General features: G+C 39.0%; 1 protein-coding gene across 4 annotated transcripts in view; it reads right to left on the bottom strand.

The window, feature by feature from the left end:
• Positions 1-5,621: 5,621 nt before the first annotated feature.
• Positions 5,622-9,649, bottom strand: part of plekhh3 (pleckstrin homology, MyTH4 and FERM domain containing H3) — a 63,497-nt gene continuing 59,469 nt past the window's right edge. For all 4 annotated transcript variants that reach the window (XM_036589655.1, XM_036589654.1, XM_036589657.1 and 1 more), the window contains exons 12-13: positions 9,024-9,215; positions 5,622-7,012 (exon numbers count right to left, since the gene is read on the bottom strand). In XM_036589655.1, the coding sequence (XP_036445548.1) occupies positions 6,875-7,012; positions 9,024-9,215 (330 nt within the window). In that variant the 3' untranslated portion in view covers positions 5,622-6,874. The remainder of the gene's footprint in view (positions 7,013-9,023; positions 9,216-9,649) is intronic.

Below are 9,649 nucleotides of genomic sequence, written 5' to 3'. Positions count from 1 at the left end.
GCTTTCACTGTTTTATTACCGAGTCATGATTTGTGTACGAGCTGGGGGAGCGAAACTAATCTGCTGCTTAAACAAACGGTTCCACCAAATCATGTCCGACAGCAAATCGTTTTCCGTGAACTAAGAAAATACTGATGTCCTGTCAAATATACAGAGCACTCAATAAGTACTGGGACAATAAAAGCAAACCTGTTTTTGCTGTAAGGCCTGTTTGTAAGCAGAAAGTGCAGAATCTAATGTTTTGTGTATGTTTGATCATGTGTTTTTAATCATGTAGGAGCTAAAACACTTTGTTTAGAGGCCAGTTTTAGGATTTTTTTTTTCTGGTTCCGTCAGTTTCATACAATACACACATCTCTTTGAGCTGGATACATTTACAGCAGTAAAGCTGGATAAGTTGAGCCTCAAATGAGGAGGAGAATTCCACCTATTTTTCAAAATTTCTGCATAATGGATCATTAAGACGTAAACAGTCTTTCCGAGTGGTTTGATGTGAAACGGACCATTCTAGAGTCAAAGTTGTTCACAGTGGTGGTGATAGGAACCAGATGTCTCAAAGTTATTACATGGATTGCTTACAAATGTTTCAATCTGCCTGAAAACATTTAATGATTTTATGTTTTACTGTTTTGACTCAAAACATATTTTAAAAACCCAAAAGGCACATGTAGGTTCACTGGTGGTTTTGGATAGTAAATAAAATGGCTATATTTGTGTTGTAGACATTGTGGCCCCTGGTTCCTATAACCACCACTGTAAAGAAATTAGTTTTGCTACAATGAACAATTTCACACCAATCTATATGACTTTGTTTACATATCAACAGAAGCATTATGAAGAAATTTTAAAAAAATGATAGATATATATACACGTCTCGCTGCTGGCGGAAAAAAACCTCGCATCTCTATACGCACACAGACAGGCTAAATTCATAGGGCATTTTCATAGGACTGGCTGTTTCATGAAACTTCACACAGTTAACACGGCTGCAACTGCTGCAGTTGAGTTTCAAACAAGTTGCGCATAAGTTGCAGGACATGCATGTTTCAAGCAACTTAAGTTGTATGAAGGTCTTACCATGTAAAGCCACTAAACATAGTGTTTTAAATGTAATTATACAGGAATGAGGAAAAGAACCTTCACTGTTACCCAGACAGTCTTACAAGGCCCGTATCATAGAAAGCCAGAATATTTTGATAGTGTACATATTGATATAGTGTAATGTTTGCATTGTTTTTCACTCGCCTCTTTAAATCAATACAGCCCATATATGAAAACTGAGCAAAAACACAGTTTAGAAGTGATCGTTTTGGTTCTATAACAACCAAGCACATTTATATACGTTCTCATATTTATCTTATAGCAGTTAATCCGCACCCTTTCACACTGAAGTTATAAGGAGTGTTTCAGCCTGAAGTGCTTTTTGAATGAGGTCAGAGCAGAGGTCATTTACATATGTCAGTCTTAAAGTCACAGTAATAAAAACAGCCTGTTTAATTGTAAAGGATAAAGCAAGGTTGGAAAATGGTTTGAGACGAATTAGGATTTTGGTGCACGAAACCGCACAAACCTGGTAAGTGGGCCTTTTAGAAATCGAGGTACCATCTTTGGAAGACTGTGATGGATGTGTGCATGATCTCACCAAAATACTCACACTTACGTGATGGTCCAATGGTGCTGCCTTTATTAATTAATTACATACAGTATTTAATGTTATTTATTATTGCACATTCAAGTTAGCTGTACAAACAATAGTGCAACTGACTATACACGCGTTACATAGAGAAGTACCATGAGGCATATAAATGACAGTCACCACTCTTGGTGACGTGTTAGGTGTAGCGTGTTACTTTAAGACAGTGGGCGGAGCTGCCTGCAGCTGCTGAGTGACGCACGGACAGTGGCTTTGCTACTTGGACCGGACAGTTCGGGGTCGTCATGGCAACCACAACCTGTGGTCAGGATTGGGTTCAACAGGGGTCTATAAATTTGACCATGTTTGGCTCAATGGAAAAAGTAAGGATCACAAGCACCTCAAGTGTTCTTCATGACAGTTAAAGTTATGGTTTGGCAAAAAAATAGAAAGAAAACAACATTTGCACAACTTTCTCCTTTAACCCGAATGTGGTCAGTCAACACACATTTGAGGTACGAAGTTTGCTTCACTAGTTTCATTATGGAGCTAGGAGGCTAAGTAATGCAAGCATATATGTATAATATTTTAATACTGACTTTTATAATAATATTAGGGATTCATTAAACTTGAAGACAGGATAAGATAACTATTAGTGGTGTGTTGCAGTGACTTTAGTCAAGTCCGAATGCGCCATGTCAGTTTTCACGGTCTGCTGTTTTATGCTGTCTAGCTAACACCAGTAGCAGCAGCCATCTTGAAGCCTAAATTTCGTCAGTACATTTGTCCATTTTTACAGATAACAATGACATACAGTGTCAAAAACCACATACGCAAGCATTTCAACAAGGTTTGAGGCAAGTGTGAGATGATTTAGGCATGTAGTTTGCGCAAGGCAAACTGCTAGCATTAAGCCTCCATTACATTAGCTACATTAGCCTCGTAGCTCCACTGAAAAAGTAGAGAAGCAAACCTCAGACACCAAACATGACTTGTCTAATCAACTATATCTGAGTTACGAGGAAAATCATGTAAATCCGGCATGTTAAGGTTCAGTTTGTTACTATGTGGAGTTAGTAATGAATGTTTTAGGCACAGGTGGCTACAGCTAACGTCTTCCTGAGGCACAGCTAGGGAACAAGAGCTAAATTTGAGGCCAACTATATGAGCTTTACTGTCTATGTATGAGTGGCGTGGCAGTAATTCTACAACAAAGGGCTCAGACCCCAAGATATTTGGTCCATGGTAAAATATATGACATTTTCTGTGCTGACCGATCCAATGAACCGCTTATACTGACAAGAAAAATGGGGTGTGTATATCTTTTGCCATGTGGTAGCCTTCAAAATGAGGCCGATGACATGTATATGAACGTTCAGCAATATACATCATGACACCGGTTAATCAAGGGCTGTTTGAAATTATTAAACCGAAATAAAATACAATTATAGGTCCTTAAAGAGATATAAAAACCAAGAGGTAAAAAGGACAATAAAAAAAAAAAAAACACTCACTTACACGCAAAATTTTACACAACGGACATCCATAAATAAAGTCTAACGTACAGTAACAATATTATAAAAAGTGAAAGTATGCTCAGCAGATGAAAGACAGGTTATGACCCTTTAGACATAAATCCTACATATACATGACATGGGACTTCATAACCGAGCTACAGACACAAACTGGGGTCTGGCTTCAGTCTGGAAACGCACTGATCACTAGAATATGGGAAGACATTATTAATGCTAAAGGAATAGTTCAGCAAAAAATTGTACAGTGTCCCTCTTCAAAATGTAGCCAGTCAGCCAAGACATGTTTGGTGTCAGGCTAATGTAGTTAAGCTTATGTCCCACAACTTAGCATTGTTTAAACTGCATGCTTAAATCATCACGTTTGCCTCACAAATCAGAATGAAGTACTATTCAGATGGGATTAGTTTTGGGTAGGTGGGCAAATATTTTACCACTAGACGGCTGTAATGTTTGTGACTGATTAGCACGGTCATTGATTTTACAGCCAAAGTCAAAATGAGGATATGATGGAATACGTACACGTGCATTGGATTTATGTAATCTGGTGTATTTCCATGATTTGTTTTATCAGACAAGATTAATATAATCCAGGGCTATTTCATTTATCACACAGTCTTAATTCTATGACTCGTTTTATAATACGGGATTAAAATAATCTGGAATTATTTCTATGATTCATTTATCTTACCGGCCTAATATAATCTGGGGTTACTTCTATGACTCGTTTTATCATACGGGATTAAAATAATCTGGAATTATGTCTATGATTCCTTTATTTTACCAGCCTAATATAATCTGGGGTTACTTCTATGACTCGTTTTATCATACGGGATTAATATAATATGGAATTATTTCTATGATTCATTTATCCCACCGGCCTAATATAATCTGGGGTTACTTCTATGACTCGTTTTATCATGCGGGATTAAAATAATCTGGAATTATTTCAATGATTCATTTATCTCACCGGCCTAATATAATCTGGGGTTACTTCTATGACTCGTTTTATAATACGGGATTAATATAATTTGGGATTATTTCTATGACTTATTTATCTCCCCGTCTTAATATAATCTGGGATTACTTCTATGATTTGTTTTATCATATGGGATTAATATAATATGGGATTGTTTCTATGATTCATTTATCACAGGTTTAATGTAATCTGGGGTTATTTCTATGATTTCTATGACAGGATTAATAAAACCTGGGTTTATTTCTAGGATTTTATAATATGGGAATCATACAACCTGGAGTTATTTCTCTGGCTAACTTTATAGAAGGTATAAGCTCCTGGAATTTTTGCTGACCTGTAAGCACGCAGTCCATAAAAATAACTGACATGGTGGTTTCTGACAGGATTGAAATCTCTGAGAAACACCAGTAATTTACTTTGCCCCCAGCTCCCAATGCAAACTAATCCCATATGAATAGTTCTTAAGTGAAATGATCTTAAATCTAGTCGATATATCTAAAATTTTCCATTTTAAGATGGTTGTGTACTGATTATAAGATTATCTATCTTATTTCTAGACATTGTTTACTTGTTTTAGGTACTTTTATTTAAAAAAATAGAAAGAAGTTATATATTCGTAAATTAAGCTTACAACAATCTCAACAGGAAAAATATTAGACATATTGATTATATTTAAGGTAATTTTACTTGACAAGATACCATTTTTTGCAATGTTAGCCTCGTAGCTTAAGCGAACAACTAAAAAAAGCTACCTTTAGACACCAAACATGCCTCGGCTGATCATTTGGGGTAAGAGGGAATCGTGTGTTCATAGGATTTTTGGCTTAACAATTGTTTTAACTGTTCTACATCACAGATGGGTTCTCATCCATTCCCAGCATCTTCGATGGTTAAGGGTCAAAGCCTAAATGACTGTTCAGGACTGTAGTTTGACCGTCTGGAGGTTCTGAATTGCTGGCCAAAAATCAGAATTACACAACATTCTCTTTACCATAAATTTGGTTGACAACAGTGTCAGAAACAACACAAGCAAGATTATTTGAGACGACTAAACAACTGGATGCAGTTTGATGTGAGTAATGATTTGGGCAAACAGTTTGCGCAGTGCTCATCGGAAGCTTTTAGAGGCTAAAGCAGAGCTAATAGCAGGTTTAACAGTGATCCGGCTGCGTGTTTGTGCTGTATTTCTGGGTTGTGTGATGTTAGAGCTGGTTTCTCTCACTCTGGCTAGTGATGGCGGGTTCTGCTGAGTGTTCTGGTGTGTGAATCATGTCGCTATTGTTAACCCTTTGTTTGTAATATGAAGGCTAAAAGCAGAGATGTAATATAACTGTAGCGAGTCGGATTGCTGGCTGATGGATGCTGGATTGCTGGCTGATGGATGCTGGATTGCTGGCTGATGGATGGTCACAGGCGGATGAAATCAGACTGGATGGTGAGGCAGAGTCTGCTGAGTGATCTGATGTGTGAATCATCCCGCTGTTTTAACCCTTTGTTGGAATATGAAGGCCAAACAGCAGAGCAAAATATCAGGATTTTAGGTGATTTTCTGAGTCAAATTACTCACTGATGCTGACGTCACAGCTTGGTAACGTTAGGGCCGGGTCTGCTGAATGGTCTGATGTATGTGTCATGGCTGTAGCTTAAACCGTTCTGAAGTTATGAAGGCTAGAAGTGACCTACCACTTTGCCAGGGTTAAACTACTGTTACTTAGCTACATTAGCCTCGTAGCTCCAATGCAAAACTAAAGAAGCAAACTTCAGACACTAAACGTGTCTTGACTGATTGACTACATGTGGGATGTTACAAGGGCAAATAATGTGTAAATGAGATTTTTGGCCAGAACTGTTCCTTTAATGCAGGTAGAAGCAGTGTTGAAGCATGGCTCTCACTGGGTTTCTTGAGACAACTCTTGAACAGCGTTTTACAAAAAAACGTTCATAGAACATCGATCACCGTTATACAGTAGACGTCACGTCCCACCTTGAAATACCTCTTTACCGTATAACGAATGAAGGTCTGGCTGAGAAACAGCTCAGGTGAAGCAGCAGCACCTGGTGTGGCTGGAAGCATCTGACCAAAATAAAAAAAAAGCAAGAACATCTAGCTAAAGAGCTCCTTTGGTTTCGGTTGAACAGCTTTGAATATTCCATTCGATCTGTATCTCCGACACGCACACACAGTCTCTCCGAGTTCTCTGAAAGAGGCTTCTCTGCATCCACGAGGCGAAAAAGGACTGACTTGAGTCTATTAGCAGTTCAAGTTCACATAAGGCCTTCTAAAGCCCAGGGGAGGCAGAGAGAGAGAGAGAGAGAGAATGTGTGTGTTTGTGACACTGTCATTCCTCCAGCACACTGAGAGGATATGAAAGCTTTTTCTTGACTGAGTTTCTCTCAGTCAGTGTCTCTCTCTCTCTCTCTCTCTTTCTCTCTCTCTCAGATATGCAGTGTCTGACAGCAAGGAATTTTCTGGGATTTGGAGTTCCAGCTGGATTCTGGGGGTTGAAAGTCCTGACCCCGTCCCCTTTTGGACTCTGTCCATTCAGCTATTTCCTTCCCCTTTTCACCCTCTCGATTTTCTCTTTCGTTTTCTCTTTTTTCCGTTCTTTTCGGGACGGAGGGAGTAAACAGGATTCTCTTTGTCTTGCCTGGTTCGCAGAGTCTCTTACAGTCACACAGCCAATCAGTCAGGATTACTTTCTCTTTGTGTGTGTGTGTGTCTCTCTCTCTTCACACCGGGTGAGAGGGCAGTTCTAGCAGGGAGGGGCGGAGCTTGGGGGTGGTTTCCATGGTGATGCAGTCATCCTTGCCCAGCTGGCGTCGGGTGGCACTGAAGTAAGCATTCATCAACTGCATGATCTCAGTCAGCTGAGAGAGAGAGAGAGAGAAACAAGTAAAAATGAAAGAAAGAAAGGGAAGTAAAAGAGAGATAGAAAAGAAAGAAGGAAAAGAGAAACAGAGAAGATAGTAAAAGGGAAAGACAGAAAAAAGGGAAAGGGAAGTAAGAGAGAGAAAGATGGAAAAAACGAAAAGGAGAAAGAGAAACAAGTTAAAAAGTAAAATGGAAAGAGAAAGAGTAAGAAAGCAAGTAAGAATGAGAGAAAAGAAGAAAAGAAAGTAAAAAAAAGTAAAAGAAAAGTAAAAGAAAAAAGGAGAGAACAGAGAGAGAGATGGGAGGGAGTGTTAGCAAAAAAATTGGCAACTTCTGAGAAAAATGAAGTACTGAACCTTCAGCCCACTCAAGCGACCCCCCCACCCCTTTGCCCACCAACTCACACAAAGAACGACTGAATTCAACAATACAGATTCTCTATATGGTGGGATTATAGACTATACACCTTATCCCTGAGCCCCATGATGCTTTGCGTGGCTGATGGACAGAACGTCCTGCGAAGTGTAAACGGTCTATATTTGCTAAATATATTAACATTCTAACATGATAGAAACATGAGAATAAATAAAAATGGACCGAGTCGCACCAGGTTTGCGTGAGTTTATACTTAAGTTTGTGCGTAAAGTCTTTACTGAGTCCTTAGCTACACTAGTTAGATACAAACTATCCTTTTACTAAATTTGGTTGCACCACAAATCCATAAGTCGTGTCTAAAGACCTCATGAACTAATGAGTACATCGCTTTAACATGACAATAACAAGTTCAGAACCAAACAGTAAACCCACTGCCGGCAGCTGCTCTGACTTTTTCCCTGGAAAAAAATTTCCAGCATAAAAGAGAACGATGTGTACAAGTTAAACTGAATGAAGCTAATTCTATAAAGTCTACAGCCACTGTGTTTATTCCTTAATGTTCCCCTAAAAACCACATATGCAGCTTTTTAAAGGATGGTTTCTGGTTAACCGACACAACAGCAGCCTCAGTTTAGCCCTTGGGCTGCTGAGTCTCACTGAGCTGAACTGTGAGTGTTCAGCTTCATGCCCAGAGTTTAAACCAGGGGGGTGATTAGAGCTGTGAGTAAAATCACAGCGCATAGCGTTTCGTTTTTTTAGCTTAGTTAACCAAGACATGTTTTTTAGTGCTTTCTATGTGGTTTCTGATGGTTTCCCCAACACTGACACCTGCTCAGGGGGAGATGTAAGTATTTAGTAACTACTAAGCTCAACATTAAAACTAGTTTGTGGTGCAAACTGATCTGATTTAGTAATACATAAACCTGAACTTAGTAAACACTGACGTTACAACTAGCCTACGTTTAAACTTATGCACAGCTGGTCCAACCGACCACTGATCCTGCGAGTGAAGTGCTTTAGTCAGAGAACTCTATTTATAGCCTACACTAATTCTCTACACCGCTAAGATCTGGGGACGGATTCACAAAAGTGTCTTAAGAAAGAAAATATTCTTAAATGTGTTTTTTCTTAACTTCTTTTCTGAAGAAAAAAGTTACGAGAAATTGTTATTCTTCAAATAACTTCTTATTTTCTTTTTTTTAAATGACCTTCTTAAGAATAATTCTAAGAACAAGTGATATTCTTGAAAATATTATGTTCTTAAATGTTTTCTTAACCTTATGACAGCCTCACACTTGTCTTAGGCTGTAAGAGTTGACAAGGTCAGCGTCTAATGGATATCATGGACGCTGCTTCTGCTCCTCCTGCCCACCCTCGTCCGTCATCTCCAATTATCAGATTTTCCAATGAGAATATTTTTTCCTGTTGGCTGTTTCTTCCACCACCCCCTCTAGCTCTTGTTTGCTTTTTTTAATTATGGAGATTTAAGAAAACCTTAAGAAAATAATTAAGATTATCTTAAGAGAACTGCATTTAAAAACATTTTTAGTGTTTGTCTTAAGAACCTTTTCATGAATGAAAGTTTTCATGAATCCGGCCCCTGATTTTCAGTGTAAGAGCAGCACTCTTTACCTTGGACGTCTCAAACAGCAGGTCGCGGTCGCCGGCGGTGATTCTGAATGTGTTGCTGTCGGAGACGCCGTAAGAGCAGATCTGAGCGATGGGGAGACACTCCAGAGCCTCAGCCTCGCCTTGCCTGTACAGGGACACACATGACGCTGCTACACCCAGCCACAAACGCTGAGAGAAACTACCTGTGGAGCTCTGAGAGAGAGAGAGAGAATGAGAGAGAGAGAGAGAGAGATATACATATTTTATGTTGGAACACTTCATTTTGATGGACATCTGTAGATGCTTTGTAGATTCTTCTGACTTAAACTTACATTCAACTAAATATCTATTAATGCAACTGAACTTGTAGTTGAGTGTGAAAGATTCTATTAAACTTAACCACAACTTCATTTCAGCCCTAACCCCAGGCTCAGGCATTTTACGGATGCATGTTCAGGGGCCTGAGCCACTAGGTGGCCCCCTCAATTATGAGCAAATCTAAACAGCTGTTTTGACCTGTGTTGGGAACTTTACTAGCAGCACAGCGAAAAAAAAAAAGAACTAATGTGTCACTGCGTTACGATCGATCATAATCCTGGCGCTCCTCACATCTTTCCTAAAAGTCTGCTTCATTTTCTCCTTCTTAG

Source organism: Colossoma macropomum, unplaced genomic scaffold (genome assembly GCF_904425465.1).
Source record: "Colossoma macropomum unplaced genomic scaffold, Colossoma_macropomum, whole genome shotgun sequence".
In the NCBI taxonomy this organism is placed as follows: Eukaryota; Metazoa; Chordata; class Actinopteri; order Characiformes; family Serrasalmidae; genus Colossoma; species Colossoma macropomum.
This window is presented reverse-complemented; position numbering and strand designations above follow the sequence as displayed.